The 23,514-nt window shown below is 37.0% G+C and overlaps 1 protein-coding gene across 2 annotated transcripts in view; it reads right to left on the bottom strand.

The window, feature by feature from the left end:
* Nucleotides 1-23,514, bottom strand: part of NTN4 (netrin 4) — a 109,423-nt gene that overhangs the window by 12,638 nt on the left and 73,271 nt on the right. Inside the window, exons 6-7 of one of the 2 annotated variants that reach the window (XM_068561158.1) lie at nt 4,439-4,652; nt 3,962-4,074 (exon numbers count right to left, since the gene is read on the bottom strand). In XM_068561158.1, coding sequence (XP_068417259.1) covers nt 3,962-4,074; nt 4,439-4,652 — 327 coding nt within the window. Of the gene's footprint in view, nt 1-3,961; nt 4,078-4,438; nt 4,653-23,514 lie in introns of both variants that reach the window. The other variant, XM_068561156.1, reaches the window with a different exon arrangement.

Below are 23,514 nucleotides of genomic sequence, written 5' to 3' on the forward strand. Positions count from 1 at the left end.
GAGGGACAATATTGGGGTGGGGGAGTGGGAGGTACAAACTATTGGGTATAAAATAGGCTCAAGGATGTATTGTACAACATGGGGGATATAGTGAATATTTATAGTGAATATACTAATAACTGTAAATGGAAAGTAGCCTTTAAAAATTGTATAAGAAAAGAAAAAAGAAAAAAAAATTTAATAAAAAGAACATGAATAAGTCTGTTACTTGAAGACCTTTCCTTGGCTGCTTTCCAGTACTCCCTTTTCATATGTTAAGAAATCAGACATTAAAATTTGCTTTTGAATAAATCTTTTTTTGATTAGGCTTCAGCCCAGATGTGTTTTCTTAAAAGAAATTTGGAAGAAGAGGAAAACCTATTTAGTTATACTGGGTTGTTAGAACGTTTCAAAAACAAAGTATTGTTTACAGTTCTCTGGTACTAGTTAAAGCCAGTTTTGTTGGACAGGAAGTGAAATTTTACATCTGATGCTCTCTACCCCACAAGAAGTGGTAGAAATGAAGAGTATCTTGGTATAGTGCATTATATTCCTAGTTATGGCAGGTAAATAGGTAGGTAGGCAAATAGATTTGAAAATGAACCGCAGTGCTTAGAAAACTGATTATCACTTTTCTGTTGAAAAAGGTGCCCAGGGGCACTATTTTATACCCATTGGGAATATTGCTGTAGCAGGAGACTGAACAGTCTCTTCCTCAATCCGGAGCTCATCCAGATGAATTTCAGACACTCTCTGGGGACATCAGAGACCTAACAGCTGTTGTGGACGTGAGAGTCTGGAGTTAGTCTGATGCCAGCACCGTTATGTGCTTCATTAGTGTGCTGCCAGCTCCCTCCCTAGTAACATGATGATTGGCTTAATGTCTTATGGCACTAGAACCTTGATTTTTACAGATTTGGCTTGGCAGACAAAGTTGGAGAATTCTGAAAACCACTGTGTTAGAAAAAGAGAAGAAATCTTTCAAAAGTGGTTATTAAAGTTAACATCATAGAATTCAGACTACGTAGCATTAAGGCACAAAATTAATGGGAAAGATTTTTCCTTTTCAAATGCTAAAAAAGATAAATATGACAACTTCATATTACCTTATCTTTCCCACCTTCTTTCCTGTTGTGAATTAAAATGAAACCAATTAGGAAAATGATCATAAGATTATGTTAAGTGAAAAAAAACCCATGATATGGAATTGCAGATACCAAGTGTTTCTATAATTTGAGTTCTTGATTCTTGAAAGGTCCATAAATTGTCTATGAGAATGTATTAAAACTGTGGTTTCTTACTCTGCTTCAGCCACACTGGCCTCCTTGCTGTTTCCTAAATAAGCCAGGCCTAGTCTCACCTCAGGGTTTCTGCACTTGCTGTATCTTCTGCCTAAACTCTCTTTCCTCTGTTATCTGTATAGCTCACTCCCTTACCTTCTTCAGGTTTTTTCCTCAAAAGTCCTTTCATAGGACTTTTCTGATCACCCCATTTAAAAGTATGTCCCTCTCAAGTATTTCTTATTCCACATCCCTGCTTTATTTCTCTATTATATTAAACATCATCAAATATTTTACTTGTTTATTAGCTGTCTTCCTCTGCATGAATGTGAACTCCTTGGACACTGAGATTTTTGTCTGTTCAATTACTAGATTTACAGCACTGGCACGTAGTATGAGTATTCAATAAATATTTGTTAAATGAATGAGTCTATAAAGAACTCCTACAAATTAGTAAGAAAACTACAAATAGGAAATTCACAGGAAAAGAAACGTGAAAGTCCAAGAAACCATGAAAAATTACTAATCAGGAAAATGCAATTAAAATGGCAAGATCCCATTTCACACCCATCAGATTGGCAAAAATTTAGAGGTTTGATAACATCAGTTTTAGAAGTCCAAGAAATATTGAATGAGTTAAACTGTGCCTGAGTTAACGAGTTAGAATACTGCTTGTCCCCTTGTATGTGCTATATAGACATTTGTTAAATAAGTACAAAGTACTTATTTGTGAGGATGTGGAACAACAGGGTGTCATACTTTGCTGGTGGAATGCAAATTTATGCAACCACTTGAGAGAGCTATTTGGCAATAAATGGTAAATTTGACAGTAAGCACACTGTGACCCAACAGTATCTAGATTGTACCCCAGGACAAGGGTCAGCAAACATTTTCTATAATGGAACAGATAATAAATATTTTAGGCTTTGTGGCCATGGGGAAAAATTAAAGATTTTATGTAGGTACTTATATAACCATCTAAAATAACCATTAAAACCTTAGAGCAGGCAGCTTAGCCTGTAGAAAAGTAGATGGCAGGCCACATTTGGCCTGAGGGCTGTAGTTTGCCAGCCCCTGATCTAGTGAAACTCCTTCTCAAGTACACAATATAACACATATAAGAGAACATTCATGGTAGCATTATATATAATAGTGGAAAATTGGAAATTGGAAATAACCTAAATGGCAAACAACAGGAGAATACAGAGTGTTGTATTCATGTAATAGAATGGATAAATCTAAAAAAAGTACACATTTAACTAAAAAAAAAAAAATTTAAAGTTATCATGTACCTGAGATTTTTAAAACATTACATAAATATATAAATATATTAATTATATACTATTTAATATATATATATATTAAAATAGTAAAAATGTGAAAGTGGATGATGAACACCAAAATTCAGGTTAGTGGTTATTCTGTGGAGTAAGGAAGGCTAGTCTGTTTGTAGATTGGTACATCAGGGGCTTCAAATGCATCTGTATAATTTAAATGAAAATATGAGGCAATTATGGCAAAATTAAGATTTGATAACACTAGAATGTGTTCATATGGGTGTTCATACCACATTTTTGGTGTTTGTCATGTTTAATAATAACAAATATTTTAATATGTTATTTTAAGTTTTATTTGGATGATTTGGTGAGCACTTTACAGCCAAATGCTGACAACAAGATTTCTTGTCCACATTTGTATTTGTGATATGATTTAAGTTGATGCTAAACAGAACCACTTGAGTTTCTATGAGAAAAGAATAGAGACAGGATGAACACAGAAATTATGTGTTCCCGCCAGTATCACAGCATGCTCCTCAAATGACAGAACAGGTAAACATCACAGGAAAATTAAATCAGAATAAAGAGTAGTATAGACTTGATAAACTCAAGGAATCATATTTATGTAGTAAACAGCGTTTTGGCTTCAGTAAAAATCATTTTTCATATTCAATTAATGTTAATTTGAATTTTATTCGTTTTATTTGGCTTATATTTAGTTTGTAAAATTATTTTTGTTTTATAGTTGGATAAAACTTTAAACATAAGGAGTTCACAGCTAGCTTTTGCTTTGTACATACTGAGTTACACTAGGTCTGTAAGAATGTTTTTCCTTTAAATGAATCTGTACATTTCCATTGAGTTAGCTCTCAACTGTGTAAAACAGTATGTTTTAGAGAGAGGAAGGGACTTCCCTGGCCGTCCAGTGGTTAAGATTTCGGCTTCCAATGCAGGGGGCGCAGGTTTGATCCCTCGTCAGGGAGCTAAGATCCCACATGCATTGCAGCCAAAAAACCAAAACATAAAACCGAAGCAATATTGTAACAAATTCAATAAAGACTTTAAAAATGGTCCACAGCAAAAAAAAAAAAAAAAAAAAAAAAAATCTTAGAGAGAGGGAAACACACCCATTAACAGTGGGATAGTGAGATTTGGGGGTTTTTTTTACTGTGCTATTCTGCATTTTCCAAATTTTCTGTACTAATTACATGTTATTCTAACAATCAGAAAATAAACAAAAGCTTGTTAAATACCATTTAGCTATGTTTAAGAGTTTTATACTTATGAGGGTCACTACTTTGTTAACCTTAGAACTAGAGTTCCCCTTATTAGATCCAAAATCTGTTCTCTGGTTTGTCATGAATCACTGTTACTCAAGACCAGACCCGGAAATATGACTAGACCCAGTAATATCTATTGTCTCACCTGAATGTCGAAGTGCAGAAAATCCTTGCTCATCTTCCCACTCCCAGGTTGGTTCACTCTTATTGTGCATGGAATGGAAGTTAGGAATTTCATGATGCCAGTCTATGTCTGTGCTGCTAATAAAATAAAAAATGATGAAGAACTTATTAAGGAATTTCTTAGAACTTGAATGAAATGAATATATTTCTAGAGATTTAAACCTTATTAGCTACCTTCCCATCCTTTCACTTTTCAGAAATAGTGTTGTAAAGGGCTTATTGTTAAAAAGAATAATTTATTTTGCAAAATGAACAAGGCCATCTCTAGAATCTTGCAAGAACAAATTACTTGACTCTGCAATTTGACAAAAATTTTTTAAAGAGATGTGCAAATACATCTTTTCTCCACTAGCGGAATGCAACGTTTTCCACTTCACTACCAGATCTTCAAAAGAATCTGAAAGACACAGAGGTGAGAGCAAGAGCCATGCACATTCACCTGCTGATGCAGTCTCCTGTGAGAGGGTCGCAGCTCCCTGCGCAGTCACAAGGCCTGCAGCCATAGTCTCCGAAGCCCCAGTATCCCACCATACACCTGTCGCAATGTGGCCCTGCCACCCCAGGCTTGCAAGGGCAGTCACCGTTGCTGGGGTCACAGAAGGTCACTGAGCTGAAAGGAAGGACAGCTGATCCAACTGGATGACAGGAACACACTACAACAGAGAGGACACATGAGGACCAATGAGTGACCAGATTATCTGTGGAGATTAGGCCCAGCCATCCCAAACTGGCTTCCCTTCACCACACAGCGTATCTCTGAGGCTCCTCCTGTACCCACTTGGTGTATGCTCAATGAATGAAAGCTAATTAATGACAGATAAGAAGATGTCATCAGAAAAGCACATCTGCTGCTATACCACCTAATTTATCCTAAAATTAAAGGCATTAAATATGAATGGCTTTTTCTTGGGGTGATGAGAATGAATCAGCAAAGAAAACAAAGAAGGAGCAGTTAGTGAGAAAGGAAAAAAATCATGAGCGCATGGTGTCCTGGAAGCCAAACAAAGTTTCAAGGAGGTGGACGACATCAACTGTGTTAAATGCTGACGGGTCCAAGAAGATGCGGACCAGGAATGGATCATTGTACTTGACAGCATGAAGACCACCGGTGTCCTTGACAGGAACAGTTTCAGTGTAACAGTGAGTGGCGAACCTCACTGAAGAAAACTCAGGAGAGAATGGGAATAGAGTAATCTGAGCATGAGAGCAGACAACTGTGTTGTGAGCTTTTCTATAAGGGCACAGAAATGTGGTGGTAGCTAATACCGAATGGACATATGAACTGAAGTAAAGGTTTGAGTTTTTGTCTGTTTTGATTGTTTTAAGATGGGGGAAATTACAGCATGTTTGATGTTGATGGAAATGATCCAGTAGAAAGGGAAAAATTGACGAGTAGAAGAGAGATGGGAGAATTTTTAAAGGAATACTTGAGAGAGGAAAAAAAGGATGGGATTTGGTGTAGAAGAGGAGGTGTTGGACTTGGGTAGGAGCATGATTAGTTCATAGCAATAGGATAGAAGGCAGAGCATACGGATACAAATGCAGGGAAGTGAATAAATGCAGTGGTGGGAGCTGGTGGGAGTTTTCTTCTGATTGCTTGTATTTTCTTTTCTTTTTTGGCTGCGCTGGGTCTTCGTTGCTGTGCCTGGGCTTTCTCTAGTTGCAGCAAGCAGGGGCTACTCTTCGTTGCGGTGTGTGGGCTTCTCATTGCGGTGGCTTCTTGTTGCGGAGCACGGGCTCCAGTGGTTGCGGCACGTGGGCTCAGTAGTTGCAGCGTGAGGGCTCTAGAGCATGCGGGCTTCAGTAGTTGTGGTGCGTGGGCTCAATAGTTGCGGTGCGCGGGCTCAGTAGTTGTGGCGCATGGGCTTAGTTGCCCCGCAGCAATGTGGGATCTTCCCGGACCAGGGATTGAACACGTGTCCCCTGCATTGGCAGGCAGATTCTTAACCACTGGACCACCAGGGAAGTCCCCTGATTGCTTGTATTTTCTGGATGAAATAGAAAGCAAGGTCATCAGGTGAGAGAGATGATGAAGAATGGGAGTGGGAGAGTGAATGAGACACTTAGGAAGTGAAGTATAATTGCCAGCAGCATAAAGGCCACCTTTTGAGGTTAGTAGTCATCAACTTATAGTGACCCCAGATAAAATGATAGGTTGTTTCTCCACCGCTATACAACTGGGAGAGTTCAGGTTTGGTATAGGAAGAAAGCTTAATTTGATTTGTTGAACATTTGTGTCCCCCCCTTCAAATTTTTATGTTGAAGCCTAATCCCCAATGTGATGGTATTTAGAGGTGGGGGGCCTTTAGGAGGTTTGGATACAATTTGGGGGAGATGAGATTGGTGCCCTTATAAGGGGATGAAGAATGCAGAGCTCTCTTCTTTGTGAAGGATGTGAGGCAACAACAGAGGTTGGCAGTCTGCAACCCAGAAGAGAGCTCTCACCAGAACTGGACCATGCTGGCACCATATTGCAGACTTCAACCTCCAGTTATTTCTCCAACTGTGGGAAATGAACGTTTATCTTTTAAACCACCTAGTCTATGGTATTTTGTTATAGCAGCCTGTATGGGCTAAGACAGCTCCTCAGACTAGAATCTATAATCAGCCACTTCTGCAAGTCCTTTCTATTAATCAAAAGTCCTTCCTGTCAGCCCTCTCCCAACTCCTGCGATTGCCTACTGCTCAGTTTGACAATCCCCAACACCTTCTTTGTTCATGGGCTAGCAAAAGTAGCTGAACAAAGTAAAAAAAAAATGTGCTTGTTGGGTTTATCACAAATTTGTGTACCCTAACCTCAGTAGGGCCCCCTAACTGATGCTCATTAGCCCTATTTATTCAATTGTCCCTGCCTATTTTTTTTAAATAAAATTCCTCACAGTGGGTGTCCCAAAATTTCTCCAGGCTTTTTAATTCACCCTAACCACTTGGTCTGAAGATTCTGATCCACTGATAAGGTCCTCAGGTAATCTTTTCTCCACCTCAAAATCTCTTTATCTTCAACTTTCCACACTTTTCTCTAAGAATCAAATGAGAAAGCTGGAAGAGATCTTGCTTTATGGCCTTGTCTCTCACAAGCTCTGTGATTTTGGGCAAAAAATTTTAACTTTTGTGAATGTCGGTTTCTTCATTTGGGTATCTACATTACATGGAGATTTGATGAGGATGAAACTATTTTAAATGAAATTACTTCAGCAAGGTGCATAGCACAGAGTCAGACACCTGCCGGGCCAGCTCTTCCTTCTGAATCTTCTCAATTAACTTTCTAGGTCCCACTCCCTCCTTTATCCCCTTGGAAACTTACTCTATTGATTACTTTCTTTGTCATTAAAAGCTCTGTTTGGCTTCAATCTGGCTTCACATCAACTACTAACTGTGTGACTTTTGGCAAGATACCTAGCCTCTCGTTTTCTCTTCTATAAAATGGAAAAGAGAACAATATCTACCCTCATAAACAGTTGTAAGGGTGAAAGGAGATCATGTATATAAAGCACTTAGTATAGTATGTAGCATATGGTTAATTAATAGTGAATTAAATAACTAATGAATTCATTAGATAATTCTTGTAGAAGTGTAGAGTCTATGCCTGTATAAGTTATGGTGACTCACGAATGTGAGTCAAGGAACTCATATCCGTGTGGGGGAAACAGAGGAATAAACAAAACATTTCCATAATCTGTGATTAGCACTCTAATAGAGCTCTATAAGAGCACAGAGGAAGAGTGCACAGGCTGAGGGTCTCACATAGGATCCACAAAGGAGGGGTCATTTAGACATCTGAGTTGATCCCAAAAGATGAGTAGGAGTTTGCAAGGTGAAAAGGAGGGGAAGATAGGCAGTTGCTTATTTCAGCCTGTCTTTAGATTCTCTCCCCATTGCGTTTCTTTTAAATAATTTTAAAATTTTTTAAATTGTGGTAAAAAACACATACCATAAAATTTACCATCTTAACCATTTTTAAGTGTATGGTTCATCCTCAATGCATTTTATGTTTCTGCATTATATGTGGAAGCTCTTCCTGCTTCCTGAAAACGTGAAACTCTTTCATGCCTCAGTGCCCCTGGCTGTGCCTGCATTGCCTTTACCTTTACCCTTCCTTGTCCCACGCCTTCCAGACAATTAACCACCCTCTCTTCTATGCTGCCTCTGTTCTTTGTATATATTTCTATTTTGTGTGTATCACAGTGCATTATTATTTATGTGCCTGTCTCCCTTATTACTGGACTCGGAACTCATTGACAGAAGGATCTTTATCTTCTTATTTTTGCTTTCTATGCCCCAGAACAGAGTCTGGTACATAGTAGATGCCCAAATAAGAATTTACGGAATTGACCTGAAGGACCTTCCAGGCTGTAGGAGTCATATGTGAAAGGGCCTATTTGGGGACTGTGAGAAGGTTAGTGTGTCTAGAGTGTACATTGAGTGGAAAGCAGTTAGAGCTGATGAGGCTGAAGAAAAAGCTATAGAGTTATGTTTGGAGTCAGATTGAGAAGTTGAATTTTGTCTTATGGGTATAAAGAATCATAGGAAGTAAAATGTTAAAAAAGCAGAATTATGACATGGTTATAATTTAATTTTGACAGTTACTTTGGCGTCATTGTGTGAAATAGACTGCAGTAGGGAGAGACTGATGGCAGAGAAACCAAAGAAATGAGAGAGAACAAGGAACTCGACTAAGACAGCAGATGAAGGAACGGGAGAAAAGGTTGGATGTGACAAATCATTTTTTTCTTAATAGTGAATTGATAGGGTTCAGAGGCCATCTGGATGAGGAGGAAGAATGCACTGTTGAGGGACAAACAGAAACTGAGGAAGATTTTAAGGTTTCTAGTTTATGAAAGTGAATGACTAGAGCAGGTTGGGATAGGTGAATCCATGTCGGGGTGGAGATAGGGAAGGGAGGGAGAAGATGGTGAGTTCAGGGTTAGACATGTTAAGTTTGAGATGTCTGAAGGATGCACTAATAAGTTATAATATGCAACTGGAAATAATAATCTGAAGTGTAGAAGAAGGATGGGGTCACAAATACAGTGTTGAGAGTTGTCAGCAGATGGGAATTGAAACTAGGAGGGATGGATGAGATTTCCCAGGGATAGTATATAGAGTGAGAAGGCAACCAAGGGTGGAACACTGGTCCAGGCAGTTAGAAGAGCAGTAACTTGTAAAGCAGATAAGGACCAGATAGAGAGTGAAAAGAATCAAGTAGGTGTTGCTATGGAAACCAAAGGATGAGAAAGTTTCAAGTGATTAACAATGTAAGACAACACAGAATGAGTAAGTCACATAAGATTTATAGTAGGACAGTAATGCTGTCAAACAGGAGGGTGTTGGTGACTTGTGAGAACAGAAGCTGAAGAAATGCAGGTATTGATGGTGTAGTACTCTTGTTTAGATCTCTTTAATTTTGTTAAGCCTATAATCATTAGAGCAGTGGTTCTCAAACCAGCAGAAATGTGAGAAGTCTGCAAAAGTTCTTTACATCTTACATATGTGAAACACACCCTTCCTCTCCTCCCTTATGCTCTCCTTGGTTGAGAACCACTACAGTAAGGGCATGGAATATTGCCTTTTTTTTTTTTTTTTTTTTTAAGCAAAAGGTATAAATTATCTTCTTGGGAATATTCATTTATTTGCTTACTCAACCAACATGTGCTAGTTAATAATTCTAATGTTTACGAAGCATTTGTAGTTTACAAAACACAACTGCCCCTTAATCAAACATTTAAGATCCTTCATACTATGGCCCTAGCCCACTTTTCCAGTCTTACTTTTCATTACTCTCTTGCCTATAGCCCTTATTCTAATCGAATGGGATGAATTCTTGCAGATAGCCTTTATTCTAATTAAATGAAACCCCAATCTTTCCTGTTCTGTACCTTTATTAATTTCAATAGGGAAATCTTTTCTCCTATATCTATCTTTCAAAATTCTACACGTCCTTTAAGATCTATTCAAGTGTCACCCCTAAAGTTGTCGCTGGAAGGGTGTGGTCAAAGCGAGTCAACCATTTGGAGTAGTGGAAGTGCTCAAGGTAGCAGCTCTGTTTGCACCTTTCTTGTAAAGACAGAGCTTCAAAACTGATATTCAGTGATATTCAGAAAAAAGATGCAGCACCCTTCCCTCTGCTACCCTCTCCCACCTCACCAGGTATGAAGCCCAAAGCAGCCATTCCAGTTACCCATCTAATGGGCAAGTTTACCTTCTTTTAGAAGTCATTCCTTATTTCAGCACAGTTGAATATGATTTCATCCTTTCTTTGAAACCCTCTAGTGTTTTAAAAATAACATTTCTTCTTATAGCTCTGGTCACTTCTACTTTGCATTTCAGACAGACAGATGTTTACTTTTCTCTGTCAAACCGGTATGTAAATTCCTTGAAGGTGAGCATGGGTCTCACCTATCCCCTGAAGGGTTTAGTGGAGGTAGACTTGGGTTCAACTCCTAGCTAAATTTTTACCTTTATGAGCCCCGCATTTCTATTTTACCAGGTGGTACTGAGAGTTAAATGAGACATAATGTATGTCCCTAGCACTTAACAGGCAATTAGCAAATAGCAAATTATGGCTGCTCAAAAAAAGACTGTTTTTGTTTGTTTTTATTCTTATTCCTCTTCTGTGAAGTCTGTCTTCTTGATCTTTCCCTATTTTCTATTGGATTACTGTTCTAAAACAGACTGTTTAATTGAATTAAAAGGCAGTGATAAAAAAAAAAAGTACTTACAAAGGGCAGAGGAGGAAAACACCATAATAGATTTTGTTTGAAAGGATAACAATGTGTGTGTTTGTTTAAGGCAGCATTTATTTATCTATTCGCTTACTCAACAGACATTTAATGAGCATCTACTATGTGCTAAATACTGAACAAACTCCTAGGGATAAGACAGTCTTGGTCCTTAAAGAGATTCATAATTTAGAAGAATAATTATTACAAGATTAAAAAAAAACTTACCTAACGCAAGACAGAAGTAAACATTTTGCTTCTAAAACACTGAATTTCTCAGGAGACCAGTTTTATTTTAATTCATACAGTTACAGTGATCGCTATTTCCACATTAAATCCTCTGATTTTTTTCTTTTGGTTGGGCCTCATTATGAAAACATTAGGCATTTTCTCTTAAGATAGCAAAGCACTTTTGATTTTTCATTTGTTTTTAATTAAATAATTTGGAGGTATTATATAATATGTAACATGAATGTATCAAAATACTATGACTTTAAATCCCATAATCCAGTATAAACATTTCATCATTTTGATGGTGACTAAACCAATAGTTACTGTATCCCTCAGTTAAGTCAACTTGGTTCTTGACAGCAGACAGGGAGCCAGAAGAAAGACAATGTAGGACTCTCATCTATTATTATATGGTATTCCACCACCACCACCATTATCTTTTACTCTAATAGAAGATCCAGTCCTTTCTAGGATTTGACCTCTCTGTACTGCCATGTATTTTATTTTATTTATTTATTTTATTTTTGGCTGCATTGGGTCTTCATTGCTGCGAGCAGGCTTTCTCTAGCTGCGGTGAGCAGGGGCCACTCTTCGTTGCGGTGTGCAGGCTTCTCATTGAAGTGGCTTCTCTTGTTGCGGAGCATGGGCTCTAGGTGCACAGGCTTCAGTAGTTGTATCTCACGGGTTCTAGAGCGCAGGCTCAGTAGTTGTGGCGCACGGGCTTAGTTGCTCCGCGGCATGTGGGATCTTCCTGGACCAGGGCTCGAACCCGTTTCCCCTGTGTTGGCAGGTGGATTCTCAACCACTGCATCACAAGGGAAGCCCTGCCATATATTTTAAAACCTACACACATTTCAGGAATTGCCAGAGAAGAATGTGATTCTATCACATGTGCTAGTTGATTTCTGTCAATGTGACTTTTCACATAATTACAAGATAAAAATACCAGTTGGAAACTATGCAGAACTAGCTTCAGGCAGAAGGCCCTGACACCTTTCATGGCATACTTTTTCGGACTGCACACGGAGGCTTGCCTTGCATACCTATCTCTTGAAGTTTGTATGGCAGGCAATATCTGACACACATAACCTACATTTCTTATTTTCTTCCAAAATGGAAATATATTTTCTTCTTGCTTGGGGGGAAAAAAAAGGTTCTTCTTCGATTCTGGTTCAGGTTCTGATCCTCCAACATATACTTCTTACCAGTTGTTGATTCTAAAATGCAACCCAAGCACTTACTTTTTATGCATTCATTATGATGAACGTCAAATTAGAACCCAACTGCAGTAACATAAATCCTTGACTTCAGCTCTGTCTTTTCCTTGTTAGACATAAAACCCAGTAGTTAAGATCGAACTAACATCATATACTATTATTCTAAACTTAATTATTTGTTTCATTACCACTTTTGGTGTATTCAGCTGTGGTAAATTGTTCTTGACAGCCAAAAATTGCCTGGTAACCAGATATGTTTAGAAACTATGTGGCTTACCTAGGTAGCAAATCATTACTGGAGTAATTATTACCACTACCCCTCAAAAGAAAATTTTCCCTAGGCTGCTCTCACATAATCATATTGGCAAAGCAAAATTATTAAAAATGTCATTTTAATTCCTCACTATTGTCACAAGATTTCTTTAATAATGAAAACACCTTATTTTAAACAGTATGTTCTGTACTGGTATGTCCTGTTATAAGAAAACATGACATAGTAATACAAAACTTCCAGAACAGATGAGATAGAGGAAATGGGTACTTAAACAAAAGACTTCACAACAATTTTCCTTCAAATAATGAATTTAGATAATTGCTAAATGTTGTACAAATTTTACAGATATATATTACAGATATATATTTGTAATTACATCTATTTTGTGAAGTATTGTACCTCCATAGAGCATGCACAGAAAAGAGGACATGAGCTGCTTTTCTCCTAGGAAACATAACTATTAATGAAACAATGGATGAACACATTTTTAAATAACCTTGTGTATCTGTAAGGCTCTAAACTAATAATTGTTTCAATCGCAGAGGCTGACAACAAATACAGCTGTCTGGAAAGTACCTGTAATATCTCAGGAAGACAAAATAAAACAAAGGCAATGTAATAGTGTTGGTAAGGGCACAAACTTAGGAGTCAGACTAGAAGAGTTCAATTCTGGTTATGAGGCTTACTCCTTATATGACTGTGAAATTAACCCCCTCAAGTCTCAGTTTTCTCATTCATGAAGGAAGAGTAAAAATACCTAGGCTATAGAGTTGCTTGTGTGAGGACTAAATGAGATAGTGTATATGTGTAGCAATGTTTCGGCATTTAGTGGTACCATATGCTTAGATAATAACTATTATTGTTATCTGGATGAAACATATTGGTTTTAAAATGTCCATCATTCATTCATTCATTCATTCATTATACCTTTACCAAAGAGTTCTTGAGCTTTAGTGTTAACATGAATTATGCTAGGGGCTGAAGATACAAAGACAAACACAGTCATATCTCTTCAGAGAGGGAAGAGAGATATGCAAATAAATAATTACAGGGCAGTAAATGTTAAAACAGAGGTAGACCAGGGTGCATGGAAACACAGAGGAAAGAATAATAACTGCCTCATTATAGATATGGGTTGTTTTTTAAGGAAATTAATGATCTAACTGGCTTTCAAAATAGGCTGAAATTCCTTGCTTTGCACCTGTGAGGAATTGGTGGCAAACAGCTCTCTTGACTAATCTAAATCCTATAGAATTAGGTTACTCTCTTGTTACATGTTCCTTTCTCTGCTTAAAAAAAAAAATTAATCGGCTATTACTCTCATTTTTTGGATCACAGTATGTTGAGAAAAAGTAGGGTATTATCTATGATCTTGCTGCTTATAGGGATATACCCTGCCATGGAATGTAGGACAAAAGTCACAGCTGTCAATCTACATGAACATAATAAGCATGTAAACATGGGTACAAAATGGCCAGGAACATAATGGAAGAGTTATGGCTTCCTTTATTTTGATGGGGTTGCTAAAGCCTTTGGTGGTAGAGTCGCAGGAGACCACTGCTGCCTTTTCATCTTTATTCCCACCTTCACTTGAGCTCTATGAGTCTGCACATCTTTCACTTAGAGAGTGATCCACAGTGCCAAGTGTGCAGCAGAAACAGCCTGCTGAGTTTAGCGTCTCACCTTTTTTAAATTGCCAGAACTCATTAGTATTACCTGATGGCTCTAGCTTTTGCCATTTTATTAGTAAAAGCTATACTTGGAGCAAAATACCCTGAAAGTATTTGCTCCTGATTTATCTTTTCTAAAAACAGAACTCAAAGTTCAAGGCCCTCAGCTGGGAAAGAAGCTGCTCGTCAAGCCCTTTCACCACTGCTCAGCGGCCACTCCTTCAGCTGCGCCTCCCAGCCTCCCAACATTGTTTTCTCCTGCAAAGGCCAAGGCCCTACAGAATTTCTGATGGAGAATTTTTAATATCAAAGCCATTTTGAAAGCTGTCCAGCTTCCTGCCGAGGTTCTTAGAAGGAACAGAAGATGACTTTGAGATGTAGCTCCAAACAGAAGGAGACAGTATGAACTGTCATTACTATATTAAGTGTGAAGTTAAATGTTAGATAAAATGAAGTCTTCTACCTTTTTTTGGCATTATTTTCTCCTTCTACTATCAACTGTTTTGTTTTGTTTTTTTTGCTAGTGGATGGATAGCTACAAATAATAAAGAAAAAACTGTAAATGAACTTTACTCAAAGACAATATGGTTTACCCCTTTACTCTCCTAAGGAGCATCTTTCTATTCATCCTTTAAATGTTATATACATTGTATTCAAAGATAGCTAGTTCCACAATATTCAAGGTATATGTTAATTTCAAAAAAAAAAAAAAAAATAAATAAATAAATAAATAAATAAATACACTAGAATAAATTTAATAAGAAAATAATCTAAATTAGGATTTGCCTATCAGTTACTGAAATGCTATACTGAACTGAACTGTACATCCCACACAAAAGAAAGAGATCCATTTATGCATGAGATCTATTCATTCTTGCCTCTATTGAATGCTTTTTAAAAATAAATATGAGGTATATAACTGTATTTCCTATCTGTCTTCTATAAGCTTTTAAATGGGTAATGCAAATAAATACAAAAGTCATGCCCTTTAAAAAATTTTTTTAAATTCAATTGTTTGGATGTATTCCCACTGAATTTTTATTTTATTTATTTACTTATTTTTGGCCACACCACGCAGCATGCAGAATCTTAGTTCCCCTACCAGGGATCAAACCGTGCCCTCTGCAGTGGAAGCACACAGTCTTAAGCACTGGACCACCAGGGACGTCCCAATGCCCTTTATTTTTAATGCTTTACTATGTGACCACTGCTCAGACCCTCAATTTGATTTCTGTATTATTCCTTTCCTGTTTACTAGTTGTAACTGAGCCAGTTATTTCTGAGTATATCTAAGAGATCTTAGCAAGCTAAATAGCCGATTTTATATTCCTGGGTTGCTACTTTAGTTAAAATTGAAGAAAGTACTTTTGAGTGTACAGACAAATTTTACTATGGGAAAACTTTTTAGTATAATTTTGGACAATGTATTTTGCTTTGGAGAATTTGGTTTGATCATACACCATTATCTTTTTGTTGAAGACAGCCTTCTATATTCCCAGGCCACTCAGGTACCACTCAGGTGCCTAGTTCCTAGCTAGGCATCTAGTGAGAAACTGGGGTCATCTCTAACTCCTTTTTCCTTTGGAGAAAGAATTCCTATTGACTCCATTTATCTGCATGGAACTGATGGGTTAGCCGCTGCTAGATTCTGTCATGGTACCCTTTTCTTCTTAATACTTAATGCAGTTTTTAATTTACATATTTACTTGGGTAAATTTATTTATAGTTTGTTCCCATGGGGTTAGGGACTGTTTTGTTGTATATACCGTGAATAGGATAGGGCTGCCACATGATAGGCACTGAGTAAATCTGTGTTGAGTTTTTTAAAAATGGATTAATTATAGCCAGTTAATAGATATTTCTTAATGACTGATGGTCTTCTGGCCTCCAATGTAACTTTGTTATGATTTTTCGCCTCATTGCTGTCTCTATAGTACATTGTGAAGGCCTAGAAGGTAGGGGCCATGTCTTTTCATCTCTGTATCCCCAAAACCTAGGACCATGACTGACCCATTTTCAGAACTTAATCTCTGTTGAATGAATGTGCCTCTCAATGAGCAACAACCAGGAAATGATTTTATGTTTTGATGAACCTCCTAAAAGGCTCATACTATTTCTTTTACAGGTTTTTAGTATCTTAGCATCATAGCGTTGCAACACTAAGATATTAGAAACAGAAGAAACACAGCAAATTCATAAAAAACTGAAATGGTCAAACAGAACAGAATATTCTGAATCTTCCCAGTGCAAGACTGTTCCCTGCATGAGTGCAAGACTGTTTCCTACATTTAATGCTACACTCAGTCAAGTATTATTATTTATTATTTGTAAGAAAAGTTCTTTATTCTAACTCTGTGGGAGACATTCCCTACCCATAAATGCCTCTCACTGGCAGCAAAACATTTTTTTTCACATTAATCAATCTGAAATTCCTTTCCTCACTTTCATCCAATTATATCTAATTATGACTCTTTGTTCTAGGAAAGTTAAATTATTCTTTGCCCCTCCCTATGTCCCCTTATACCTTTCAAGTATATGTAAAAAGTTGTTGTATTCTCCCTGAGCAGTTTACTAGTTGATCTGAGAATATTTATCTTCTTTCATATTTATTCATTAGCATCTCTCTTTTCCTGATTGTTTTGTTGGTCTATTTGAAGCACTCTCCATTTACCTCCACCTTTCTTATACTAAGATTCCTTAAGATAAATACAGTTCTTAAGATCCAAGAATACAAGTGTGTGTGTGTGTGTGTGTGTGTGTGTATATTTATGTATATATATATGTATTTATGTATATATATATATATATATAAAATTTCCAATTATTTCTGCCTTTGTTTACTCATTTTGTTTTCATCAGTTAGGTCACAGTATGGAATCAAGTTCTTCGGATCTTTACAGGTCTTTGGATCAAAGTCTTGGGGGTCTTTGGATGCAGTTTTTAATTTACATATTTACTTGGGTAAATTTATTTATAGTTTGTTCCCATGGGGTTAGGGACTGTTTTGTTGTATATATACCGTGAATAGGATAGGGCTGCCACATGATAGGCACTGAGTAAATCTGTGTTGAGTTTTTTAAAAATGGATTAATTATAGCCAGTTAATAGATATTTCTTAATGACTGATGGTCTTCTGGCCTCAGTCAAATCTGGGTTCAAATCTCTGCCTCTGACCAGCTGTGCGAACTTGGACAAATTATGTAGTCAATTTAAGCCTTGGTGTCCTCATTTATAAAATACAAAAGACACCACCTAACTCGTAAAGATTGCAAAATGAGATAACTTATGTAAATTGCCCAGCACAGTGTCTGACCTATAACAGCCACTCAACAAATGCTAGTTCTCTTCTGTATACCCCATCTAGTTTTGTCTAGGGTTTCTGAGAGTTTAGATATTTTATAATTATTTGCTTGATTATTTAGTGCTTCTTCTCATCAAATGCAGAACAGCATATTATTGATTTATTCAGTGAACTGTTCTGGAGACATTTTAGAGAATTCCATGACCTCTCCCACTTCTCTTCCCAAATTTGACTGACTTTTATTATTCATCAGTTCATAAAATGTCTCCTTTTTGCGGTGAATTTTAATGTTACTTAATCTTTTTAAAGGATAGTCCTAGTATGATTATTACATTATGATAATGTGTATTTTACCTAGCTCTTTCACTTCTTAACCTTCTGGTTTTACATCCTAGATTCTTTTAAAACCGAGATTAAAGTTTCCCAACTCTTATTGCCAAGTCACTGTTCTATTTAAAGTTTGCTTTTCAAAAACATTTACTTCATGTTGGTTCTATGCTGGAATCATTCACAGTTGCTTCCAAAATAAAACAAAGATGTCTATGTTGTTTATATGACATAAGATGAATTCATGTGGATTTGCTAAAACTACAATTTGAAAGAAAAAGCCCACTGAGCTACTACTGGAAGAAATCTCAGTGACCCTGGGGGAACAATTCTTTTCTGAGATGGACTGGAATACAGGCACAAGAATGAAAAATGGAAGGTGATATTGTGATAAGGTATTCTGGATTTGATTAATTTAACAATTTTACTTCAAAGACAATTTGAAGGTAAAGAATAACCATGCTAAAGGTAGAATGAAATAATTGTTAAATAGAGGTACAAGCAGAGAGAGACAGTGATTCTTCTTGGGACCATGTTGAGAAGGTGATATCTGAGTAGACTGTGAGGGATGGAAAGATGGTCTGCGGCAAGATAGTCACCCATTCAAGGCACTTGTATTTCCATCAGTTGAACAGTTTTCATCTAAGCCAGAAAGAAGAAAGAAGAAATAAAAAGCAAGAAGGAACACAAGAGAGATTTGAATGGACGACAGAACTCTTTCTTTACAGAGATAGCTTGCTACTTAGGGTAATGGTAACCAAGTAACCAGACAGTATGTTGGTAAACATTTGGTTTAGGTTTTAGGGCAGAGGGAATAAGTTTATTTTTATTCACTCTCTGCTAAAAGGCAGTTGACTACATTTATTTTGTCCCACCAGGGAAGAAGGAAGGGCATGTCAGTTCTTCAAGAGGTTGTTTACTCTGACAGAGAATGAATGATACTTTCTTTTCCATTTGCTGATTTTTCTTTAGATGTAGAAAGAGACTATGCAATAGTTAAAAATATGTCTTGACATAAAAGTCAATTCATTTGTTGTAAAGTAACTAACTGGCTATTTCCCAAAAAGAGAACTAATTCTGTTCTACAAAGCATTTCTTCAAACATCTGTTTCAATCCACGTGTCCCACTAAAGGAAGGGACATTTTCTACAGAAAAATGTCATGGATTAGCTGTCAATATTCCATACCCAATCAATTTCCCACCCGTTGAACATTTAACATATCCTTTGGTGTTAAAAGAATAGTGAAGCGGGGGAGGATGGGACTTCATGAAGTACTGGATTCAATATTTATTTAAATACCAACATAACATACATATACTAGTTTAATGCTATGTTCTGGAATATAAACATGGAAGTAAAAGTAAATTGTCAATGTAGTGATAAGCTAATTTTATTATAAATTCCAATCTCATTATAATAATTCACTTTAAAGTATGAGGTATTTATGGTAAATAAATCTGTATACTATGAATAAGGGAGTCCTCTGAATGGAATTGCTTGGTATTTATTTTGAAACTGTTACATGAAAAACAGACATCCTAGAATTCTTCCAGAAATTTTCTTGGAGAAAAGCAGTGGTTCTGAGTTAGACAGTCTTACGTGGGAGAAGATAATTGAATGAATGCTTACCAGCATTTATATCTATCACTGAGTCAGGAAAAACATGTCTAGCCAGAGTTTTAGTAATCCTTTAGGATTTTCCACCAGAGATATGGCTAATTCAGGGAGTGGATTAAGTTATAGATGATAATTAGCTCAAAATCTTTGATCCAAGGATGAAAGTGAACAGAGTTCACACTAGAAACAGGAATAGTATGTGTAGTGGTTCTCACATGCTAGTCTGGAGACCAAAAGGCTGAGTCAGAATCACCAATGATGCTTTTTAAAATAAAATACATATTTCTGTCTCCATCCCTGTTGGAGATTCTGATTCAGCAGATCTAGGGCAGGGCTCTGAGATTTCATATTTCAGCAAGTTTTTCCAAGCGATTCTGATCCACATACAGGTTTGGGAACCAGTGACTAGATAGCGACAGTGCTTGAGATCAGATGAGGGGGCTGTGAAAGTGGAAGCCAGACTTTGTTCAAAGGAGAGAAACCATCCCACTTTTGGTTTAGAGTCTGAGTTCCTGATATTAAAAATATATATATGGTAGCTTGAAATAGGCCACGGTGGGAATATTTATTTATTTATAATATTTATTATTTATTTATTTATTTGGCTGCGCCGGGTCTTAGTTGCGGCACGTGGGATCTTCATTGCCGCGTGTGGGGTCTTTGTTGCGGCATTCAGGATCTTTTAGTTGTGGCATGTGGGATCTTTAGTTGCAGCATGCTAACTCTTAGTTGTGGCATGCATGTAGGACCTAGTTCCCTGACCAGGGATCGAACCTGGGTCCCCTGCATTGGGAGTGCGGAGTCTTAACCCTGGACCACCAGGGAAGTCCCCATGGTAGGAATATTTAAACCATAGAAATTGACCAGTGCTACAAATCAGGGCTTTCTCCCCCCGAGAAAGCCAGCGTGCCACGTCCAGTAGGATTATTCTATTTTTAATATGCTTGCCATAGGAAAATCTACTTAGGTTATAGGCTACTAAAGGCACATAAGTGACTTTGAAGATTTCAAGTGAGCTGCTCTAGAAGAAGCTTCTCTTATTTATTTATTTAATTTATTTTTTTATACAGCAGGTTCTTATTAGTTATCCATTTTATACATATTAGTGTATATATGTCAATCCCAATCTCCCAGTTCATCCCCCCCCACCCCCACCCCACACACACCCGCCACTTTCCCCCCTTGGTGTCCATACGTTTGTTCTCTACATCTGTGTAGAAGAGACTTCTCTTTTAGAACAAAGAGACAGTATTCCTCCAAGTGTCTCAGTACACAGTGATAGTTATATTTCTCATGTACCTTAACAACCAGTTTGCACCTCCATTCTGCTCTCAGCCCTAGATTCAGCTGGAGAGATTCACGTTGTCTCTTGTGTTTATAGACGTTAAATGCACTGTCCTTAAAAAAAATTTTTTTTTCTGAGTTGTAGAAATAAATTCAGTTTCAATGATCTTCACTAGTCTTAAAAAAAAACAAACAACATCTCTAAAAATCCTCAGAAGTAATTTCTTGACTATGAAAATGTGTAGTTGATTGTTTGGGACCACAGTTGACTCTAGTTAAGGTTAAAATAAAGAGAAAGTGAGAACAGAGATGATTTAATTTCTCACAGGAATAAATCTATTGGCTAGTAGATTTGGTTCAGGGCCCTGTTTATTCAGCTTTGGTGAACTTATGGCCATTAACTAAAAGTGTACACATAAGGACCATAGTATTTAGCATGATGTTTGTCAGGAGGAAAAAAATAGCCTAGAACATCCATGGGGCCAATAAGTCCTTGGCTTATTTGGCAGGGAACTAGCTACCTAACTGTGAATAGAGTCCCAAGAATAATGTCACCAATATTTGTTGAATGAATTAATGTGCCCAGGTAAGTATTCTATTAAACGTATAGTATATAGATTCTGTGAGGAAGAATAAACATCAATTCATTCCCTTTTCTAGATTATCTCATTAAAGGCAACAAAGGCAATCATCGATTAGAAAGTAGGACAAACTTTGTATTTCAGCTCTTTAAAAGGAAAAAATTAAAACAGCCACCAAGGAAGTATCGAGGGCATCTTTTTAAGGAAGCCTCCCCTTAATTGCCCTCACACCACCCCCAAACTCTCCTTGAGGCACTTCGTGTATCACTTTCATTGCATTTTCCTCATATAATGGGGGACATTAATACTTTTGTGCTTTTGTGAAAGTTAAGTGAGTTACTAAATATACAGCCCTTTGAACAGTGAACAGAAAAGAGTAGGCACTCAATAAATGTCAGCTATTACTATTATATCATTACCATCACCACATTGAAATGATTGAAATGATCTGTTACTATAAATTTCTCCCCATCTAGAATGTAAGATCCTTTAGGGAAGACCTTTTCATCTTTACAGATCTAGTGCTTACTGCAGTGCCTGCCATAGAGGAGATGTTTTTCCAATAAGTGTTTCTTTGGCTAAATTGAGCTATGATTTATAAACTTCTAGTAAACTTTGACCTGCTGTTTCAGGTTTTCAATAGTTCCAACTCCTGAGAAGACATAAACTAGGAAATAAGGGTGAGAAGGGTTTTGATACATCGTCGCTGATAATCCAATAGACAGTAATTGTCCAGGCCTATTTAATATTATGTTTGTGATTATTTCACTGATAGAAATATAAAGTTTATTATTTCCTTGATATACAGTTGTAGGCTCTAGCACTTGGAAATGAGGAACAAACATACAGAAGGAATCTTCTAGGATATATCTTTGTGACTCTTCACATAGATATGGCCACAAGACAATAGCAATATTTCCCGTGCATTCTGTAGAATGCTGGTCCTAAAATATACTCTGTTAAGAAAAGCATTCTCTGATTAAATTTTGGAGACAGACTTCAGAGCTCTATAGGAGGTTTATCATGAACACTAGCATATTAAAAGCTCTGAGAAATCCCGAAGAATAGAAACCTTTGACTAATTCACCACTTCCTGAATTTGAAGGCTGTAGAAAAATTTCCCCATATCTAGTTCCTATTAACATCTTACGGAGTTAGTGTTCCATGAATCAAACTTTGGAAAATGCTATATCATAGAAACACATTTATCTAGATTTCCATTTTTTCCCTCAATAAATCTCTATGTAATTCATTAAAAAAATCTAAGTCTATGTGCATACAAGCAGATGCAAACTCTGGTTAATTTGGATGCTAAGGGAATAGTGGGATATTCTGTCTGGCTAACTAATTTTTAAAAATTAACTGTAGAGTAAATGCTAACTGCATTTAACCCTTGATGAAAAGTACTCTGCAGCATTCTCAAACTTTAATATAACACAACCACCTGAGAATTTTGGTAAAGCACATGTTTGATTCAGTAGGTCTGGGGTGGGATCAGAGGTTCTGCAACTTCTAATCAGCAACTGGATGATGCCAGTGCAGCTGGTCTTTGGACCACACACTGAGTATCAGGTTACTTTTCTGCCTTGGTAAGCAGAGTAGTGTAAATATAATAAAATTGTTACTTTGAATAACATTGTACATGTTGTTGATGGAGCCACACACTGAGATAGTTTAAATTTTGAGAGATATCCACTTGTTTTCTTGATACTACCTTTCTCATAAAAGTAAAGTGGGACCCAATGGGCAGAAAAGTTTTAGCTCTAGCGATATTTCTATCAGCACTTAGCATGAAATGTGGTGTACTGTAGGTACTTAATAACTGTTAAGTACATTAACCTATTTGTCATAAACTTTATTATCAGCCTTGGTAATTCTAAAGGTGATATAGAGACACATCTGCTAAGGAGGGAGTTAATGATAAGAAAATATTACTAAATAAAGATGAAAATGTTGCCAAACATTGCCAATCAAACAGTATAGTATGGAAAATACTAGAAAGAGAAAAAAATTGAATGCGCTAATAAGTGGTGGAATTTACCCCTGGCTCAGAAAAGGGAAGGGAAGAACCAGAATAATGTTCTGGAAGAAGGTGCCAGTAAGAAAACCCATGCTAGGGAAGTGGACACAGGCATCTCTGCCCCAAACATATGCTGGAATAGTCATAAAGTGAATGGAGCTACGCCTTCCTCAGTCAGCCTACCCAGGATCAAGGGTATGTCTAGAAAAGGAAAAAAGGAAATACAGATCTTCCATACTAATCCATCCACCTCCTACAAATTATGCTAAAAG

This window comes from Eschrichtius robustus, chromosome 13 (genome assembly GCF_028021215.1).
Source record: "Eschrichtius robustus isolate mEscRob2 chromosome 13, mEscRob2.pri, whole genome shotgun sequence".
In the NCBI taxonomy this organism is placed as follows: Eukaryota; Metazoa; Chordata; class Mammalia; order Artiodactyla; family Eschrichtiidae; genus Eschrichtius; species Eschrichtius robustus.